Source organism: Somniosus microcephalus, chromosome 29 (genome assembly GCF_052327205.1).
Source record: "Somniosus microcephalus isolate GS21.2 chromosome 29, FLI_Smic_1.0, whole genome shotgun sequence".
In the NCBI taxonomy this organism is placed as follows: domain Eukaryota; kingdom Metazoa; phylum Chordata; class Chondrichthyes; order Squaliformes; family Somniosidae; genus Somniosus; species Somniosus microcephalus.
Window position 1 is genome coordinate 23,051,011 of NC_141015.1, and position 22,403 is coordinate 23,073,413.

A 22,403-nucleotide genomic window follows, 5' to 3' on the forward strand; every position below is an offset into this window, starting at 1 on the left:
CGCCTCTTTTTCTTTGCCAATCATTTTTAATCTGTGTCCTCTGGTTATCGACCCTTCAGCCACTGGAAACAGTTTCTCTTTATTTACTCTGTCTAAACTCTTCATGATTTTGAACACCTCTATCAAATCTCCTCTTAGCCTTCTCTGCTCTAAGGAGAACAGTCCCAGCTTCTCCAGTCTATCCGCGTAACTGGAACCACACATTCCTGGAACCATTCCAATAAAACATATCCGTATAATGTTCCTTTGCTGCTTTAGCAATTCACTAACCTATTTAAAATAAACTGATCACCACCTACTCTAATGTTTATAACTCACAAACTAAACTGTTCAAAGAAAATGAAAAAAAGACGCAATTTCTTCTCCCTGGCTGCTTGCAATAACTACAGGTCATTAACCTGTGATTCCTGGGAGACACCAGGACTATCCGGGAGGGTTGGCGACTCTAGTTTAACCACCGTGCGTCAACTTAACATCATTGTTGCCGGACCGTTGAAGCAACTGAGTATCTCTATGATAACTGTGCTTAAGCACTTGCTTTCAGATACTGCACTGCCAAAATTCAAATTCAAATTCAAATCACTTTATTGGCATGATAAGGTACATCTTATGTTGCCAAAGCATCATAATACATTTATGGTTGAACACATAAATGCAGTTCTATTCATACAGTGTATAAACAGGTATATCCCTGAGTGTATAAATATACAATCGCATTATTTATATATACTCTTTTCTTAGTTTACTGGTTGTCCCTCTGTTCATGGCAAGCTGTAACATAGTGTGCCGCCAGTGTTACACAGCTTCTCTCCTCCCCCAGTAGGTATGGGAGTTTTTGGTTGTCATTCAGATTTCTGAATTCAGGGCATATTTGTGAGAATTTTTGGTAGAAATTCTCCCTGATGCCCTGATATTTTCCACAGGCTGTGAGGAAGTGCATCTCTGTCTCCACTACTCCCTGACTGCAGTGAGAGCATATCCTGTCTTCTCTTGGCAGCCTGGTCTGCCTGTGTCTGCCTTTTTCGATCGCTAGGCTATGTTCGCTAAGTTTCTGCCATTAGTTTCTTTCCAGTCGTTTGAGCGTTTCTGAACAGTCTGAGGATGTAAAATCACTTTGCGCTGCACTGAATTACAGTAGAGAGATTAACAAAACATTATAATGGGCCAACATTTGCGATCAGAGGCTTCACGCGGGCGGACGCCTCCGACCTGCAAAAAAATTCTATGAATGTACCTGGTGGCCCGGGAGATACAGAGGCTCACGATCCTGGGCCTCTCCGGGTCCGCGCGGGCAGAGGTCCCTATATCCCAGGGACGCAGGCAGTTCGTAGACACCTCTGGGATCACGTGGGCCAGCCCAACCAATAAAAGAAGGGAATCCCCATTCATACCTACGTGAGTTCCGTATGTACCGAACTGTCAATAAGTATGTATGAGGATCACTTAAAAAATACACCAACGCATGAAATAAATGTTCATATTTAAAATTAATTAAAATGCCATTTAATTAAATATTTAAACAAAAACTTAATTTTTTGAAAAAATAAGTATATGTTTTAACGGGGCTAAAAATAAACTTACCTTATTGAAGAGTATTTTTAATTTAGAAATGAGTCATAAAATGTTATCTTTCTATTTTTTAAAATTCTTACACCTTACACTTGCTTTTGCCATGCGTAAGAATTTGACAGGCATTCAGCGGATGGAGGTTGTGCAAATAGCGCAACTCTCCACCCACAGAGGCACTTTTCCTGGGGATGTGGAGGATCTGTCAAGAGAATTCAAGACCGATCGCAAGTGCCGGGTTTCAGCGCATACGCTTCGCACGCCTAAACCCAGAACTTGTGCGGCCCCTACGGGCGCGGGCACACCTCGTACACACCCGTAGGGGTCGCAAAATACGGCCCATTATTTTTTGCTGTATTATCTTTAGGCTTTTGAAGCAACTTTACATGTATTAAATGTGTCCCAGAGCCAGCCTGCTAAATTAATATTGCGAAAGACCCTGCTCTGGCAGAGATAATAGGTGGAATTGCTAACATCTCATTTGAAGATTAGTGATGGTGTAGAATTTCTTGTGTGTGTCGAAGGACAGTGGTTGTGAATGTTTACTTTTGGGGGCAGAAATTGCAATGTAATTCCCCTTGCTGAAAATCTCTAGTTATAATTCTTTGAAATTACGATTCATTAATATATTTGTGGTTTCAGAATTTTTACTGGTCATTTTACTTGAATGATATACCTCCCAAACCCGCAACCTCTACTACCTAGGAGGACACGGGCAGCAGGCGCATGGGAACACCACCACCTCCAAGTTCCCCTCCAAATCACACACCATCCTGACTTAGAAATATACTGGCATTCCTTCATCATCCCTGGGTCAAAATCCTGGAACTCCCTCCCTAACAGCACTGTGGGAGTACCTTCACCACATGAACTAACAGTGGTTCAAGAAGGCGGCTCACCACCACCTTCTCAAGGGCAACTAGGGATGGGCAATAAATGCTGGCCTTGCCAGTGATGCCCAAATCCCATGAATTAATTTAAAAAATCAACTACAAGTCATTACTTAAGCTTCAGTTGTAAAGTTACAATTGTTGATCTGTCAGTGTGATAGCAGTGTGCACTGGGTGTCGCTGACTACACTTTGAAGGTGAATTTATACTGCAAATTTAGCAATTTCTGCTTTGCACTAATGTTAAACTTTCAGTGTAAATCCGGAGTCAGTGTCCACTGCGATTCCGAAGCAGACTCTCTACTCTCACTCTGCTCTGCTCTCTGGTACAGTGTCAAACCTGATTTACAAAGCGCCCAGGGCTTTGTGGGTCTCCCCCAGGCATTTTTTAAAACGACCTCACCTCACTTTAAACGTTGGGAGAGCTGTGACTCTCCTCTGCTGTGTCTCTAAATGTTTAAATCACTAGTGGTGGTGAAGTGGCTATGCTACTGGACTAGTAATCCAGAGAATGTTAGTTCATAGCCTCCACCATGGTAGTTTGGGAATTTCAATTCAGTTTAAAAAAAAATCTGGAAATGAAAAGCTGGTATCAGTAAAAGTGACCATGAAGCTGTCATTAAAAAAAAACAGTATCACTAATGTCCTTTAGGGAAGGAAACCTCTCACCCTTACCTGGTCTGGCCTCTTCTCTTCTTCTTCTTCTCAGAGGATGACTTGTTTCCACTTTAAAAATGAGTTCTCAGGTGACTGATGAGTCCAATGTGGGACCTACAGTCTCTGTCACAGGTGGGGCAGACGGTGGTTGAAGGGGCGGATGGGTGGGGTGCTTGGGTTGATGTGCACTCCTTCCACTGTTTGCGCTTGGCTTCCGCTTGCTCCCAGCAAAGAGACTCGAGGTGTTCGGCACCTTCCCAGATGCTTCTCCTCAACTTTGTACAGACTTGGGCCAGGGATTCCCAGGTGTCAATGGGGATGTTGCACTTTTTCAAGGAGGTGACAAGTGACAAGAAAGGTGACAAGTCTGATTGCGGTAATTACAGATGAGTTTCCCTGCTGTCTGCCACAGGGAAAGTCATCGCAAGAATCCTCCTCAATCGCCTTCTCCCAGTGTCTGAAGAGCTCCTCCCAGAGTTGCAATGCAGATTCTGCCCACTAAGGGGCACAATGGACATGATCTTCACCGCACCAATTACAAGAGAAATGCAGGGAACAGCACCAACCACTGTACATGGCCTTCTTTGACCTCACAAAGGTCTGGCCTATATGTGACCCCAGTCACAAACCAATGTGGTTGACTCTTAACTGCCCTCTGAAGTGGCCCAGCAAGCCACTCAGTTCTTTAAACCGCTACAAAGGGTAACTGCAGTGGTTCAAGAGGGCGGCCAACCACCATGTTCTCAGGACAACGAGGGATGGGCAATAAATGCCAGTGATGCCCACATCCCGAGCATGAGTAAATAAAAGTGTCAAGTGACAGCTCTGTGCATGCAGGCAAGCTCTGAACTCGCAGTCCAGCCAGGCAGAAGCCAAGCAGTGTAAACAGGGTTGTGCCTGGGTGGAACCCGAATTGCAGCTGTCAGTTTTTGACCAGTGGTTGCAGTGTAAATATATCCTGAGACGGGGAAATCGTGAAGCTCACGGTGTTTATGTTATTAAAAAAATAATAGGAGACCAGAGGAGTGATTTCTAGATTGGAATCTTACCGTGGGGTTCATGTGACAGTTATGCTTAAGCTTTCTTCGCATAGCTGATGACTGTATCTGAAGCAGAGCTCAATTTACTGTGTTCTGAGCACTCCCAGGTATCCATTATTCCCAGCAGTTATTTAATTGCATATTGCAACTACTTCAAGCTTTCATCAACTGCCTTGTAAACCTTCTCCCATGAGCATTCGCTGTACTTGTATACATTACATGAAGAGCTTACCAATCTGACACGGTCATGAATCTCAAAGTCCGTGTAGCTTTCCCAAAGAGAGCCATGTGGTTGGTGTCACTGCCACTGACTGGGTTTGACTGATGAATATATTGGCAGATTGGAACAGTTTTACTTGCATTTCAAATCTCAAAGTATTTTATTAGAAAATGGGTGCAGTAAAAGTTCAATAAGCGCAACAAAAATGTCTTACAGGCATATATACCAACCTACAAGCCTCGGAAAAGCAGCTTAGCTTTAAAAAGCCTGCCACAACCCCTGAAAACTGGCAATTCAGAAGGCAATGTAAACTGAAAACTGACCCTGAAGAAAGACCAGTAAGAGACTGAATCAGTTAAATTATTTTCATTACATTGGAATCACAATCTGCAATTCTGATAATGAAGAAGAAAGCTGTAGACTGCAGGAAGATATCAATGGACTAGTCAGGTGGGCAGAACAGTGGCAAATGGAATTCAATCCAGAGAAGTGTGAGGTAATGCATTTGGGGAGGGCTAACAAGGCAAGGGAATTAATAATAAATGGTAGGACATTGAAAAGTGCAGAGGATCAGAGGGACCTTGGAGTGCATGTCCACAGAGCCCTGAAGGTAGCAGGACAGGTAGATAAGGTGGTTAAGAAGGCATACGGGATACTTGCCTTTATTAGCCGAGGCATAAAATATAAGAGCAGGGAGGTTATGCTTGAACTGTATAAAACACTAGTTAGGCCGCAGCTAGAATACTGCGTGCAGTTCTGGTCACAGATTGAGTAAACTAGGCCTAGATTGAGTAAACTAGGCCTGTATTCTCTTGAATTCAGAAGAATGAGCGGGGATCTCATTGCAGCATACAAAACTATTACAGGGCTTGATAGGGTGGATGCTGGGTGAATGTTTCCCTTGGCTGGGGAGTCTAGAACCAGGGGCCACAGCCTCAAGATAAAGGGTAGGCCATTCAGGACTGAGATGAGAAGAAATTTGTTCACACAGAGGGTGGTGAATCTTTGGAATTCTCTACCCCAGAGGGCTGTGGAGGCTCAGTCATTGGGTATATTCAAAACAGAAGTCGATAGATTTCTGACTAGTAAGGGCATCAAGGGCCTACTCCTGCTCCTATTTCTTACGTTCTTATTACAGGAAGGATGTGATTGCACTAGAGAGGGTGCAGAGGAGAGGATTTTAGCTGTGAGGAAAGATTGGATAGGCTGGGATTGTTTTCTTTGGAACAGAGGAGGCTGAGGGGAGACCTTATTGAGGTGTATAAAATTATGAGGGGCCTAGATAGAGTGGATAGGAAGGACCTATTTCCCTTAGCGGAAGGGTCAATAACCAGGGAGCATAGATTTAAAGTAATTGGTAGGAGGTTTAAAGGGGATTTGAGGAGAAATTTTTTCACCCAGAGGGTGGTGGGTGTCTGGAACTCACTGCCTGAAAGGGTGGTAGAGGCAGAAACCCTCATCACATTTAAAAAGTACTTGGATACGCACTTGAAGTGCCGTAACCTACGGACCAAGTGCTGGAAAGTGGGATTAGGCTGGATAGCTCATTGTCAGCCGGCACAGACAAGATGGGCCGAATGGCCTCCTTCTGTGCTGTAAATTTCTATGATTCTATGATTCTTTTTCTATCAAAGCTGAAACCCAATGGCCTCAAATGTGACGCATGAAAAGGAATAGTTACAATGGGAGTGCAGTGAGACATGAACTTGTCATGACTTAAACTGCAACCATATCCATGATGTATTATTATCAGGCAATAATCACAGAATCACAGAATCACAGAAACCCCACAGTGCAGATAGAGGCCATTTCGGCCCATCGAGCCTGCACTGACACATATCCCACCCGATCCCCTTAACCCCTACATCAACACATATCCCACCCCTATCCCCGTAACCCCACTAACACTAAGGGTCAATTTATCATAGCCAATCAACCTAACCCGCACATCTTTGGACTGTGGGAGGAAACCGGAGCACCCGGAGAAAACCCACGCAAACACGGGGAGAATGTGCAAACTCCACACAGACAGTCGCCCGAGGCCAGATTTGAACCCGGGTCCCTGGCGCTGTGAGGCAACAGTGCTAACCACTATGCCACCGTGCTAATAATAGAGTACATAAAAGTGCAATTTTTTAAGTGGTGGGTTTAGAAACATTTATAGGGAGAAATGAACTCTAATGCCGTAAAATATATTTCTTGGGGGTTTTGTGGGGGATGTATCTTGAGGAAAATTAGATTTAATTTTTACCCTTTTGGTTGTATTTTACAACATTTTGAAGTGTACTGTGTTTTAGCATTTTAGCCATAAATATATATCCGATGTATATTATCTATTTTATATTTATATATATATATAATATTAACATGGGCTATGCTGTGACAATCCAGGTACTGGGGAGAGACAGCGAGATCTGCAAGTGAACCAATCAGGACAATAGGATGTGAATAGGCGGGTGGGAAAGTTAAGGGCTGGACTTTCTCAGCCCTGAGGAGGCGGGTATGGAGGCGGGACTGCTGGGAAAGTTGCAGAATTTGGGGGCGGGTGGCAAACCCGTCCCCATCCCCCCTCCGTGCCCTCTTGCAAGGAGGGCGGAAAGCCGTCCTGCCCCGGGTCCCATCTCCTCGAGGTGGGAAAGGGATTAAAGCCTATTAACTGCCTGTTAACAGTAACAGGCAGAAAATAGGATTATCCCCATTTTTCGTTCCGAAGTGCGGGCTTCCCGACCTCGGGGAACCCCGCCAGGGTGTAGGAGACGAGTAGGAGGTCTGCGGAAGTCAGAGTGGTCTGAGAGTGCAATGTAGAGGTGGGTGATGGGTGCAAGTGTGGAGTGGTAAGTATGTGAGGTGAGTGTAAAGTGTTAGAAAATGTTCACTTACCTTTGTTTCTACCTACAGCCTTCAGCCGCTGTGGAGCCAGAGTCCCGACACCTCCATTGTAGATTTCTACAAAGTAGAAAGGTTTGATGAGTCCTGAACACAAGGACTCATCAAACTACACAGAATGTCAGTGTTTGACAGCTTCACAGAGCTGTCAAACGATGACATTTCTTCTTTCAAAAATTCTTGACAGATGACACGTCATATGTTGACGTGCTCTGTCACTGACCTCCACCTAATTGGCCTGCTGAGCCCGCCGGGCAGGCTTAACAAGGTCAATCAGGGGAAGATCCCACTGGTTGGCCAGAGGCTGATGGAGGCGGGACTGAAACCAGGCAAGCAGCAGTCCCGCCTCCAACACATCTCCATTGAGAAAATCCAGCCCTAAAGGTCTGGGAGAAAGAGCGGTGGCTCGCAATTGTATTGTGTTCCACTAATTGGTGCATTTCAGTCAAGCTGAGCTAGATAGTGATGTTTCGTGACGCCCTCTGCCTCACCATTGGCGGCCATGCCTTCAGTCACCTGGGTCCCATAGTCTGGAACTCCCTCCCTAAGCCCCTCCACTTTTCCACCTCCAAGACCTTTCTTAAAACCCATGGGGGGCAATCTTGCCAGCCCTGGGGAGTCAGGTATGGAGGTGGGACCGCCGGGAAAATGGCAGAATCTGGGGGTGGGTACCCATCCCGCCCCTAACCCGCCTCCGTGCCATCTTCCCGGGAGGCGGGTACACGACCCGCGCTGGGAGCCGCCTCCTCGAGGCGGGAAGGGGATTAGTGCCAATTAACTGCCTGTTAATAGGTAGTTAACATAGAAAGAAACATAGAAAAATAGGAGCAGGAGTAGGCCATTCAGCCCTTCGAGCCTGCTCCGCCATTCAATATGATCATGGCTGATCCTCTATCTCAATACCATATTCCCGCTCTCTCCCCATACCTCTTGATGCCTTTTGTGTCTAGAAATCTATCTATCTCCTTCTTAAATATATTCCGTGATTTAGCCTCCACAGCCTTCTGTGGTAGAGAATTCCACAGGTTCACCACCCTCTGAGTGAAGAAATTTCTCCTAATCTCAGTCCTAAATGTCCTACCCCGTATCCTGAGACTGTGACCCCTCGTTCTAGACCCCCCAGTCAGGGGAAACATCCTCCCTGCGTCCAGTCGGCCTAGCCCTGTCAGAATTTAACATGCAATTTTTTGGATAATCGATAGTTGATTAAAGCCTTGTTTAATACTTAGACCAAGTGCCTAGTAGTTTTCTTACGTCAATTTAATCAACTGTTTTTCAACATGGAGATCTAGTTGTGTCCTTCACTAGTTCCTGTTAAAGAATGTCCTGAGCAAGCTGGGCCCATGCCCGAGTATTTATACTCTCCCTGGACAGCGCCACCAGCAGGCTGCCCAGTATTACTTCATAAGTCATTTCCACATGAATGACAAGATTCATGTCACTGGTGATTTAAATAGCTACACTATTTGACAATGTCAAGTCAATAATGCCACGCCGTCATGGAGGCATCTGCTCACATTGCCTTTGCTACGTTCTGGCAGCATGCAGTGCTAATGCTTCAGTAAGATGATCTGAACAGAGAGCTTACACAAAGAGCACTGGGGAAGAATGTATGAGCGAATACCTCCACCTCACATTGCAGTGTGTCTCTATAGCTATACGGAGGTGTTAATTTAATGAATGAATGTCAGCAGCGATCTCCCGGGTTCCATCTGTCATTTGTCCGGCACATTCAAGGGAGTCTGACAGTGCACTAAATATATTCAAAAAGTGAATTAATAAACATCCTTCAGTATCTAATGGGGATAATGTAGTGCTTTAGGTGCAATTAAAATCCCGAGAGTCAGATTTATCATTGCTGTAAGAACATTGGAACTATATGCACAGATACTTCAATTAGTGCTTTGTCCTGTAGAGCAAACCTGTGAATGATGCTCTCACATCTGGAGCTTCACCAGCAATTGTGCCTACGTAATGCCTTCTTGTGACAGATTTGACTGCCACTTAACATTGGGAAGTTGGGTTAATTAACTTTACATTTCACATAAGGTGATGATGTATCATCTCTTCTTCTTAGGCAGTCCCCCAGAGTCCAGGGTGACTTGTTTCCACTCCAATATTGCGGGTTCCAAGGTGACTGATGAGACCTATGTGAGATCTACAGACTCTGCCACAGGTGGGGCAGGTAGTGGTTGAAGGGACGAGTGGGTGGAGTGCTTGGTTTGTCATACGCTCCTTCCGCTGTTTGTACTTGGCCTCCGCGTGCTCCCAACGAAGAAACCCCAAGTGTTCGGCGCCTTCTCGAATGCTTCTCCTCCAATGCGAGTGGTCTTGGGCTGTATCATACGTCTGTAAGACATCACCAATTCTCCCACCCCCTCCTCCCCTGAGTTTTCTCCCCTTCCTTTGAAGGCACTGACATGAATCAGTCATTCATGAAAGAAAGACTTATGAAGTAACACTGAGCGGCCTACGGGTGGCACTGTCCAGGGAGAGTATAAATACTTGGGCGCGGGCCCAGCTTGCGCAGGGCATTCTTAACAGGAACTAGTGAAGGACACAACTAGACTTCCGTGTTGTAAAACAGTTGATCAAAGCTTTGTTTAACGCTTAGACCAAGTGCCTAGTAGTTTTCTTACGTCAGGCACTGGTGCATGCTGGGATACAATTGGGCAGGTCCAAGTAGTGCTCAGTGCTGCAGAACAATTTCTCAACACCAACAACAAGTCCATTTATATGGCGCCTTTAACGTAAATCGCCCCAAGGCGCTTCGCAGGAGTGTAATCGGACAAAAAAACTGACGCCGAGCCAAAGAAGGAGACATTAGGTCAGGTGACCAAAAGCTTGGTCAAAGAGGTAGGTTTTAAGGAGGAGATATTGCTGCTCAGTGATTTGATATGTCCACAGTGGCTAGTCTTCAGGCATGAACCTAAGCAGTGAACGTTGGTAGGCTATTTGGTTGGGCAGAGGAGGAGGGGCTTATCACAACAGCAACAGATCATGTCCTCACTCCATTTTGGCAAACATATATTTAGGTCTCATCACTGATTTTTATTCAGCTGAATTCGTGCTTTCCCGTAGACCATGTGAACTCCACTCTATGGGCATCTGATATGGTTGAAGCTTGGGGGCTTGATTTTAATCATACTTAGCCATCCTTGGATTTTCATTATACATTGAAACTGATTGACCTCAGTAGATATTCAGAAGCATGCCGAAATGCAGATCAGAGGGGCAGAGAGAACTGGGTATAACAGGAGATCGGAAACACAACAGCAAGAATTCTTCCAGTACCATAACAGGAAGAGGACAGTCAGGGATGAGGTGAGAACCTTAAAGAATGTCAATGGGGATGGACAGAGAGTTTATATACTCAAAGAATACTATGCTGAAGTACCCACTAGAGAAGACTACAGTAACACAGATTTAGAATGGGAAGATCCTGCCTAATGAACCTCCTTGACTTTTTTGAAGCAATTACTTCCCAAATGGACAGCACAGTATTATTTGCATACTGTTCGATTTTCAAACAACTTCAGTAAAGTTCCTCATGTTACTGAAAATTAAAATAGTGAAAATTCAAGGCAAAACCTGAATGTGGCTGAATCATAAAAAGTCATGAGTACTTGTTGGAGAAGCGAAGTCAGGGTGGGGTGAAGCACTAAATGCAGTGCCCAAGAAGCCCTAATATTATGGCCCAGAAATTCGGGTCCCCACGGGTGAGTACGCATGGGGTACTCACCCGTAGGCCCAACGAAAGTGCCGGTTTCGTGCATGCACTGCGCATACACGGGAAACCGGAACTTCCGTTCCCTTGAAAGAAGGGGTTGACAGGTGGAACGCATGTGCCGGAGAGGCAGCGCGTGCGCATCGAACTTACATTTTATTTGCAGGGTTCTCCGGTAGGGTAAGTCTCCAGCAGTTACACTTTTAAAAAGCAGGCGCAAGGCCTGCTTTTAACAAGGTAAGTGGTGAATTAATTAAAATTAAAACATTTTTTCCACAGGTTTATTATTTTAAATACTTTAAAGAAAGGTAAGTTTATTTTTAGCCCCGTTAGAAAATGTAATTAATTTTTTCAAAAATTTAAATTCTTGTTTAAAATAGTTATTTTATGTAATTTATAGTTATTTTTAAAATGTGATTTAAAAAAAAAATTATTTGAAGTTTTAGTGATGTTTTGGGGCTTATAGTATTTATAGGTTTGACAGCTCTTCCTGTCAAACTTATGAATGAAGCATTCCCTGCTCCGATTGGCTCTCCATGGCCCACGTGATCCCAGGGGACGCATCGAACTAATTGCGCCCCTGGGATACGCAAGCACTGCGCGCCGGCGGTTGGAGGAGGCCCAGGATCGGAATCCCACGCGTGCCCACAGCTCAATGGCCGGCGCGCTAGGTAAGTGCAGGTCGGGGGCTTGCACCCGCGGGAAGCCCCCGACCCGAATTTCTGGGCCAATATTCCGAATCTACATTAATGACTTGGGATCAGAAATCCAATTCAAACGGGTCAGTTTTGTAGTTGATATTAAATCAGATGGGGTGGGGGGCATTCAAGCTGGAGGAAGCAACAGAGGACCTCCAAAAGGCATGAGATAAAACATACAAATGGGAAAATCAGTGGCAGATGAAATTCAGTAGAATCAAGTAAGCTATAGATGGGGTGGAAATAGCTGAAGATGAAGTGGAAAGGGATCCGAGTTAATAGTTGATTTGATGCTTAACATGTCAAATCTCAGCTGAGCAGCAGTGGAACATAGCAAATAGAATGATAAATGATGTTGCTAGGTCAATTAAGTATAAGTTGGAAGGTGTCATGTTAAAACTATACAGTGCACTGGTCAGAGTGGACCTTGAGTACTGCGTTCCATTTTGTTCACTAAGGTAAACTTTCAAATCATGCAGGTGGTGCAGAGAAGAACCACAAGGCACATCCTTAGCATTATAGGATTGACTTACAAGGAAAGAATGTAGCTACAGGGCTATTTAGCCTTGAAACGAGGTGACGGAGATGGGAGCTTATAGAAGTATACAAGATACTGAGCATTATTAATAAAGTAAATCCAGAACACTACTTCAAAGTATGCTAGGATATTAGAACAAGGAAGTCTAAGTTAAAAATGGTGAAAGGGAAATATAGGAAAGTGTCAGGAAGAACTTCAAACATGAGTGATCAACCCTTGATTGGTCCTCTAGGTAGGATAGTGGAGGTGAGAACTTCCACTCGATTTAGAGACTGTTAGATTATCCGATGGGGAGGAGTAATGTTTATTTTTCTTATTCTTGAACGGATGAGTGAAGACAAGCCAACCAGCCACACTCACTTGGATCTACTTAGCGATATAAAAAAGCTGAATGCTGAGTTGAATTAATGACGTGGTCCTACATCATGTTTGGGCCTGCACAGACTGCATGCCAACTGACTCTAATACAGATTTGTGTTTCCACTGCTATCTTTGTGTGTTTTTAAAAATTGTTTAAACAGTTTCACTCTCCCAGCGTCTCAGTGGGTGAAGTGGACTACTTCTCTTCTTCTTCTTCGTCTAAGGAGAGTCCCTCGGAACCGAGGATGACTTGCTTCCACATTAAAAATGAGTTCGCAGGTGACTGATGAGTCCAATGTGGGACCTACAGTCTCTGTCACAGGTGGAGCAGACGGTGGTTGAAGGGGCGGGTGGGTGGGGCGCTTGGGTTGACGTGCGCTCCTTCCGCTGCCTGCGCTTGGCTTCCGCTTGCTCCCGGCGAAGAGACTCGAGGTGTTCGGCGCCTTCCCGAATGCTTCTCCACCACTTTGTGCGGTCCTGGGCCAGGGATTCCCAGGTGTCGGTGGGGATGTTGCACTTTTTCAAGGCGGCTTTGAGGGTGTCCTTGAAGCGTTTCCTCTGCCCACCTGGGGCTCTCTTGCCGTGCCGGAGCTCCGGGTAGAGCGTTTGTTTTGGGAGTCTCGTATCGGGCATGCGGACAATGTGGCCCATCCATCGGAGCTGATCGAGCGTGGTCAAAGCTTCGATGCTGGGGATGTTGGACTACTTAGTGTGGCACTGAGCCAACACTTACCTGGACGGTCTGAGGCTCAGTCTCTAGCTTGTCTTTGCGTTAACTGTTCTCAGCCTGAGCAGTGTTGGGACTGCACTTGGCCCGGAAATCCCTCGGATTTGAGAAAAAACAAATCTGAATTCTCACTCCGGGGATCTCTGCCCAATGGATCCTGCTGGAATATTTGTGTGTGGACATTGGCTGAAGACAAGGTTAGGTTTGGCTGTGATAATCACAATACCAAGCAGCCTGTTGATGGTTGTTGCCTAGTTGACACTTGAGGAGTGGTCATTTGGATGAGATGTTGGGAGGTCACCTGCAACTGTGGCACCGCCCCCAGCATGAATCATTGCCTTCAGAAGAGGACGAGCACAATTTAGAAAAATAAGTTTTACAGCATTATAGCAATGAGAATTTAGTGTCACTTTGGGAACATGATCAGCTTTAAATGGCATTTCCTGTGATATCTGAGCGCTATCATAACATCTGCACTCTTCTCTGTCCCTCCACCAGATGGGATTGTACTGACATATCAATCCAACACATGTGTGTGAATGTTAACCAGTGACAGGAGCTCAATGAGAATCTGCTGATGTGGAGCAGTCTTATCATCTTGTACACACATTAGGAGGCTTTTACCAGAATGAAGGTCATAGCACATGAGTCTAAAGGACAGTGTTTTCAAATTCATCCTATCTGAAGGATCTTCTCGATTCACATGTCCCACCCATGCCCTCTGCCCTTCTGGATCTAGACCCCTACTTGTTCCCTCTCCCTGTGTTCCACAATCAGAGACTGATTTTTCAGTCACCATAGGGTAAATTTTCCGTTTGGTCCATGTGGAATTGGAAAATTGCACATTCCCAACCCTTGAGTTTCCATCTCATTGTGAATTTCCTAATATGCAACCTCAGCAGTTATAGTTCCACGCCAGGAGGTCTGCAGCAGAAAATTTACCCTTATATCCCTGCTCTTTGGAATTTCTTCCAAACTAGTTCTCCTTACCTTCAATAGATTCCAAAAAAAACCATCTCACCAACACTGATTTGGGTCTCTGCCCACCCCCACCCCCATTCCTCCTTTGCCTGTTTGTGTCCATATTCTCTAGAGTTTAGAAGAATGAGAGGTGACCTCATTGAAACATACAAAATTGTTACAGGGCTTGACAGAGTAGATGCAGGGAGGATGTTTCCCCTGGCTGGGGAGTCTAGGGCCAGGGGTCAAAGTCTCAGAATTTAGGACTAAGATTAGGAGGAATTTCTTCACTCAGAGGGTGGTGAATTTTTGGACTTCTCTACCCAGAGGGCTGTGGAGGCTCCGTCGTTGAGTATATTCAAGACAGCGATCGATTTGGGTGGAGATAAAAATAATAAAGGGAAAAGGTCTCTGGTGGGCGTAGTCTACAGGCCCCTGAACAGTTGCAATACTGTTGGACAGAGTATAAATCAACAAATAATGGAGGCCTGTAGAAAAGGTACGGTAATAATCATGGGTGATTTTAATCTCCATATTGATTGGACAAATCAAATTGGCCATGGTAGCCTTGAGAAGGAGTTCATAGAGTGCATTTGGGATGGTTTTCTAGAACAGTATGTAATGGAACCAACCAGGGAACAGGCTATCTTGGATCTGGTACTATGTAATGAGACAGAATTAATAAATGATCTCACAGTAAAGGATCCTCTAGGAAAGAGTGATCATAGCATGGTTGAATTTCAAATTCAGTTGGAGGGTGAGAAAGTTGTACCTCAAACCAGTGTCCTGATCTTAAACAAAGGCAATTACAGTGGCATGAGGGCAGAACTGGCTAAAGTGGACTGGAAAAATAAATTAAAGGGTAAGACAGTTAAAATGTAGTGGCGGACATTTAAGGAGATATTTCATAACTCTCAACAAAAATATATTCCAGTGAGAAAGAAAGATTTTAAGAGAAGGGAGCACCATCCGTGGCTAACTAAGGAAGTAAAGGATGGTATCAAATTGAAAATGAAGGCATACAATGTTGCCAAGATTGGCGGGAGACCAGATTGGGAAATTTTTAAAAACCAGCAAAGGATGATTAAAAAAATAATAGAGAAGATAAATTATGAGAATAAACTGGCAAGAAACATTAAAACAGATAATAAGAGCTTCTACAGGTATATAAAAAGGAAGAGGGTAGCTAAAGTAAACATTGGTCCCTTAGAGGATGAGACTGGGGAATTAACAATGGGGAACGGGAAATGGCAGAGACTCTGAACAAATATTTTGTATCTGTCTTCACAGTAGAAGTCACTAACAACATCCCAATAATGGATAATCAAGGGGCCACAGGGAGGGGGGAATTAAAGACAATCACTAAGGAATAGTACTTGGTAAAATAATGGGACTAAAAGATGACAAGTCCCCTGGACCAGATGGCCTGCATCCCAGGGTCTTAAAAGAAGTGACTGCAGAGATAGTGGATGCATTGGTTGCAATATACCAAAATTCCCTGGAATCTGGAGAGGTCCCAGCAGATTGGAAAACCGCAAATGTAACACCCCTATTTAAGAAAGGAGGGAGACAGAAAGCAGGAAACTATCGACCAGTTAGCCTAACATCTGTCGTTGGGAAAATGTTGGAGTCCTTCATTAAGGAAGCAGTAGCAGGGCATTTGGAAAATCATAATGCAGTCAAGCAGAGACAGCATGATTTTATGAAAGGGAAATCATGTTTAACAAATTTGCTGGAGTTCTTTGAGGAGGTAATGAGCAGGGTGGACAAAGGTGAACCAGTGGATGTGGTGTATTTGGATTTCCAGAAGGCATTCGATAAGGTGCCACATAAAAGATTACTGCATAAGATAAGAGCTCATGGAATTGGGGGTAATATATTCGCATGGAGAGAGAATTGGCTAACTGACAGAAAGCAGAGAGTCGGGATAAATGGGTCATTTTCCGGTTGGCAAACGGTAACTAGTGGGGTGCCACAGGGATTGGTGCTGGGGCCTCAACTATTTACAATCTACATTAATGACTTGGATGAAGGGACCGAGTGTAATGTAGCCAAGTTTGCGGATGATACAAAGATGGGTGGGAAAGCAAGTTGAGCAGAGGACTCAAAAGCCTAGAAATTGGGTTGGGGCGCCAAAGTGGCGCAAAAGTCGCCTGAGCGCAGGATTTAGCGCAGCGATCGGAGTAATACCGATCGCCAGAAATTCAGTTTCAGTGCCGCTCGAGGGACACGGGGCGAGGCTCGAGGCGCTCCGCGTCCCTCTTAGGGCGCTGAAACTGATTATCGCAGCGCAACGTGCCGCAGCGGTATGCTGCGGTACTGCAGGCCTTCCTCCCACTGTTAAGGGGGAGGTGCCTGCAACAGCGCGATCCCCGCTCGCGAGTGCCGGCAAATGAGCCCGGCACCAAGGAGAAGTGCTGGGCTCTCGGGAAACAGCCGGCAATGCCATGGGGGGGGGGGCGGGTTAGGAGGCCGGGGACGGAGGTGCTGGCAGGCGGCCGCCGAAAAAGCGGCCGCCCCGCACCTCCACCTTAACTTGCGCCGCTGCCGGCACAGTAAGGCCCCGTGAACCGGGCACGGGTAGCGAACGGCGCAACTGCGGCGTTCGCTACCAAATATCGCGAACAGGGCACGAATGGGGCGCTGCGCACACCGATGACGTCATTGGTGGCGGTGCAGCGCAAATGCCTAACGCCACCATTAGCGCCCCTACTGAATATCGCGGGAGACGCAGCCAGTGGTGCTACAGCCACTGACTGCCTCTTTAGGCGCTAACAGGTGGCACTACTCACCCAATTTCTCCCCCAAAGAATCTGCAAAGGGATATAGACAGGCTAAGTGAGTGGGCAAACATTTGGTAGATGGAGTATAATGTAGGAAAGTGCGAGGTTATCCACTTTGGCAGGAAAAATAAAAAAGCAAATTATTATTTAAATGGAGAGAGATTACAAAATGCTACAGTTCAGAGGGACCTGGGGGTCCTTGTGCATGAAACACAAAAAGTTAGCATGCAGGTACAGCAAGTAATCAAAAAGGCAAATGGAATGTTGGTCTTTATTTCAAAGGGGGTTGGAGTATAAAAGCAGGGAAGTCCTGCTACAACTGTACAGGGTATTGGTGAGACCACACCTTGAATACTGCGTACAGTTTTGGTCTCCTTATTTAAGGAAGGATATACTTGCATTGGAGGCAGTTCAGAGACGATTCACTAGGTTAATTCCAGAGATGAGGGGGTTGACTTCTGAGGAAAGATTGAGCAGGCTGGGCCTATACTGTAGGATAGGGTGCATTTGTATGATTTAGTAAACATTTTTGTATAACTATAATGTGTGAAATTGTATGTTAAAAGCCGAAAAGCCTGTATAAAATGGCGAATGGCTGAGAGAAAAGCAGGATGGGAAATTATGCCAACCTGACTGAAACTCGCTCTGTTTTCAATTACTGAAGTAATGGAATGTAGTGCTAAGTTTATGGAGACTATCAGGAACATGGTATTCAGTAATGTGATGGAAAAGAGATAAGAGAAGAGAAGAGAGAGAAAAATGGAAGGCACCCCTCAGTGATACCACTATAAACTGGACAGATTGCTTAGACAACATCTTGGGAAATGGTCTTTGGAAAGAGAACATCTGAAGATGAAAGGCACTTTGATATGCACAAAGCTAGACCGAGTGGGATCAACAAGGTCGTAAAACGTGTGCTAGGTGTCAGATAGCTGGTTGCAGTCACGTAGGCAAAAGAAAGGAAAGTGTATAAAGATACAGATCTTGAACACTGAAGGCAGCGCGCATCAAGTAATCAGAGTTGAAGGAGCTTCAGTCAACAGAACACAGCAAGAAACCAGAGAAACGAGCTTCAGTCAAGAGAAAACAGCAAGAGAATAAAGAGGCTGCGTCACAGTCGCTCGGAAGGAACGCTGAGGCTCAAACGAACAAGACTGTGACTACCTTCTTGTTAAGTATTACTTCTTTCTACTGGATGTTAATGCTTAATAAACCTGTTTTACTGATACACAATATACCTGTACCCAGAGTGGTTTGTGTAGTCACGGACAAATTATTACAAGAGCTTTTGGAAGCTACAATACTCATTGGAATTTAGAAGAATGAGAGGTGATCTTATTGAAACATAAAAGATACTGAGGGGGCTCGACAAGGTAGATGCAGAGAAGATGTTTTCCCTCGTGGGGAAATCTAGAGCTCGGGGGCACAGTTTTAGAATAAAGGGTCGCCCTTTTAGAACTGAGATGAGGAGGAATTTCTTCTCTCAGAGGGTCATAAATCTGTGGAATTCTCTGCCCCAGAGAGCCATGGAGGCTGGGTCATTAAATATATTTAAGGTGGAGATAGACAAATTTTTGCAAGATAAGGGAGTGAAGGGTCATAGGGAGCGGGCGGGGAAGTGGCTTTGAGCCCAAGATCAGCCATGATCTTATTGAATGGCGGAGCAGGCTCGAGGGGCCAAGTGGCCTATTCCTGCTCCTATTTATTATGTTATGATAGGTTTTTGAATATTAAGGGAATCAAGAGATATGGGGATAGTGCAGGAAAGTGGAGATGAGGTAGAAGATCAGCCATGATCTTATTGAATGGCGGAGCCGTCTCGAAGGGCCAAATGGACTACTCCTGCTCCTATTTCTTATGTTCTTATGTTCTTATATATTCATGAGGTGTGCTGCTGTGTGTCGTTTATATAATCTCAATCTTCATTTCATTAGCAATAACACATGAGAAAAGTGCTTTCTTCTGGTAATAAAAAGAAAATGGATGCAATAAATATTTGAGTCAAATGGCAGTGTCTTTTTAACACTTTAATAGGTGTTTTGTGCTATGAATTAATCCTGGTTTCAATTATTTGAATCCTTTAAAGGGTCTGATTTAAAGCCTATAATTGTTATCTAATGTAACAATGAATCTCCACTGCACACTAATCCCTTTAGCACTTTTTTTTTGTACTTTTAATATCACTCAGCATGAGAATGTTTCTGAAACAACGGGATAACCTTAGTTAGCATCACCTTCATTGAGTAAACACAGTCTTGCGGTCTGCTTGGGGAGATAGATAGTTGGGGAGGGTGAAGGTGTTTTCCCAGAGGGAGAATCAACCTATGCCACCTCCTCAACAGGAGGGAAAGTGGGAACAGTTCAGTGAACTAACCCCCGCAGTCTGACAGCTGCACGAGTCAAATGGAACAGGGAGGAAAATAACTTGCAGTAATAATAGGTATAAAATAGATACACAAACTAGTGAATTATAAATACGTCATTGTTCAGTATGTGATTTGATGACCTATCAAAAAGGACCTTACTGTGTTAATTCTTCTAATGTTAGTGCGAGCCAGTGATAAGATGCAGGGATAGTCAACTACTATGTGTCCCTTACAGGGTCAAAGCAAGCATGTCTTACTACTGTTATACAGGGCCTTGGTGAGACCACACCTGGAGTACTGTGTGCAGTTGTGGTCTCCTTACCTAAGAAAGGATATACTTGCCATAGAGGGAGTGCAGCGAAGGTTCACCAGACTGATTCCTGGGATGGCAGGACTGTCGTATGAGGAGAGATTGGGTCGACTAGGCCTGTATTCACTAGAGTTTAGAAGAATGAGAGGGGATTTCATTGAAACGTTTAAATTCTGACAGGGCTAGACAGGCTGCATGCAGGGAGGATGTTTCCCCTGGCTGGGGGGCCTAGAACGAGGGGTCACAGTCTCAGGATACGGGGTAGGACATTTAGGACTGAGATGAGGTGAAATTTCTTCACTCAGAGGGTGGTGAACCTGTGGAATTCTCTACCACAGAAGGCCAAGACACTGAATATATTTAAGAAGGAGATAGATAGATTCCTAGACGCAAAAGGCATCAAGGGGCATGGGAAAGAGCGGGAATATAGTATTGAGATAGAGGATCAGCCATGATCATATTGAATGGCGGAGCAGGCTCGAAGGGCCGAATGGCCGACTCCTGCTCCTGTTTTTCTATGTTTCTATGTCATTGTTTTAAGGCAGCCAGGAGCTTTTATGAAAATATGACACAATTGCCTTACCTGAGGTTTATTCTCTTCCTCATCTTTGTAATAGGAGAGCTGTTCTCCCCTCAGCACAAACCAGCGCTGCTGCCAGTTCTTCATGATACTTCTCTGTTTCTTCAGCCATCCTGATTTCAATGCTCGTTCCTGGAGACTGGGTGAGGATGGCCTGCTGGGGGGTCGGGTCTGCTCTCCCATCACCATGCTTTTTGACCGGGCTGGCAAAAGCAACAAAAAAAAAATTACAGAATTACGAAGACATCATTTCAAATGTACCAGAGTAAATATTGAACAGAATCTATTGCTACCAATGTTTAACTGTTTCACTGAACAAGAAATAACGTAGAAATTGCATTTGAAATTTCCATCGAATGAGCTTGGGATCCGATTAATTTCCACTGGTGTATTTTTTTCAATATTTTGGCGCAAAGCTAAATTATTAAAGGAAATCATTGTAAAAATCCAGAAACAATGATTGCATCACCTATTGCAAGGATCTAAAAGCATCACAATTCTACATCGGGGAGTAAGTCACCTTGAAGAAGTATTTATGTGATGAGGAAAACCCACTTCTCAAACATTGTAGATCGCAATTCAATTGCTGGTTGCTTTACGATTGCCTGAGACTTTAATCAGCCCTCCGTTCTGTGTTTCACTTAAGAACATTCCACAATCTACCCGAGACATGTGATCTAAGGTTTGACTTAATAAGCTAGCTTTTTAATTAGAGCAGGAATGTCCAAGCTCTCTGGCTTCGAGGGTCACATACGAGGTTGATCTTACAAATAGAGGAAAGAAATAAAAACTTGTATTTACATAGCACCTTTCATGCCCCTCAGGACATCCCAACGCGCTTTACAGCCAATGCACTACCTTTGAAGTGTACTCACAGTTGTAAGGTAGGAAACGCGGCAGCCAATTTACTCAAACCAAACTCTCACAAACCCCAATGAAATAAATGACCAGATCATCTGTGTTTTAGGTGTTGGTTGAGATAAATGTTGAACAGGACACCAGGAAAACTCCCCTGCTCTTCTTTGAGTAGCAACAACTTACTTGCAATTAGATCCCACAAACAATAAAATTGAAATGAATGGCCAGTTAGCCTGTTTTTTGATCCACTCTGCTCCCTCTCCTCTCTACATGCTACCTTTCCGTGATATCATCCGCAAGCACAGGCTCAGTCTCTATATTTTTACAAAATTTGTTTATGGGAGTTTGGACAATGTTGCTAAGACCACCTTTATTGCCCATCCCTAGTAGCCCTGAAAAGGTGGTGGTGGGCCTTCGCCCTGAACTGCTGCAGTCCTTTTACCTGGATTTTGACTCCGCAACAATGAAGAAATTGTAATAGATGCTGAACTTAGGATGCTGTGTGACTTGGAAGAGAACTTGAAGTTGATGGAATTCCCATGACATTGCTGTTCTTGTCCTTCCTGAGGGTAGAGATCACACTTCCCTAAATCCTTCTACATCTCTGCTTTTCTCTTTGCTCCACCTTTAAAAATCTTCTCAAAACCTATTTTTGGCCAACCCTTCAGCTTGTGGTGTCCAAGAAAGCTTGGCAAAGTGCTGCAGTGCATCCTGTAGATAGCACATACTGCAGCCACAGTGTGTCAATCGTGGGCGGGTAGTTACTTTTGCAACCTCCAGACTTGATTACTCCTATGGGCTTGTTGCTGGCCTCCACCCTCCATAAACTCCAACTTGTCCAAACTCGGCTGCATGCATCCTGTCTCACACTAATTCCTGCTTGCCCATCCTTGCTGACCTACGCTGTACCCAATTCATGAAATTTCAAATCCTGCTTCTCATCTTCAAATCTCTCCAAAGCTTCACCCACCCTCTTTCTGCAACCCCGCCAGCTTTACATCTCCCTCCTGTGTCCTTCGGTCTTCCACCTCTGTCCTCCTGTACATATATCCCTCCCTCTATTTGCCCTATCACTGGTGGAAAAGCCTTCAGGTGCCTTGCTCCTGTTCACGTGGGCACTTCCCTAAATCCCTCTACATCTCTACTTTTCTCTTTGCTCCACCTTTAAAAATGTTCTCAAAACCTATTTTTGGCCAACCTTTCAGTCACCCCTCCCGTCTCTCTCCTCATGGCTCAGC

General features: G+C 44.7%; 1 protein-coding gene across 1 annotated transcript in view; it reads right to left on the reverse strand.

Annotated features, from left to right (window-relative positions):
* arhgap22a (Rho GTPase activating protein 22a) overlaps positions 1-20,505 on the reverse strand; it is a 395,268-nt gene extending 374,763 nt beyond the window's left edge. The window contains exon 1 of the mRNA XM_085970362.1: positions 20,311-20,505. Within this exon, the coding sequence (XP_085826488.1) occupies positions 20,311-20,496 (186 nt within the window). The 5' untranslated portion in view covers positions 20,497-20,505. The remainder of the gene's footprint in view (positions 1-20,310) is intronic.
* Positions 20,506-22,403: the final 1,898 nt, after the last annotated feature.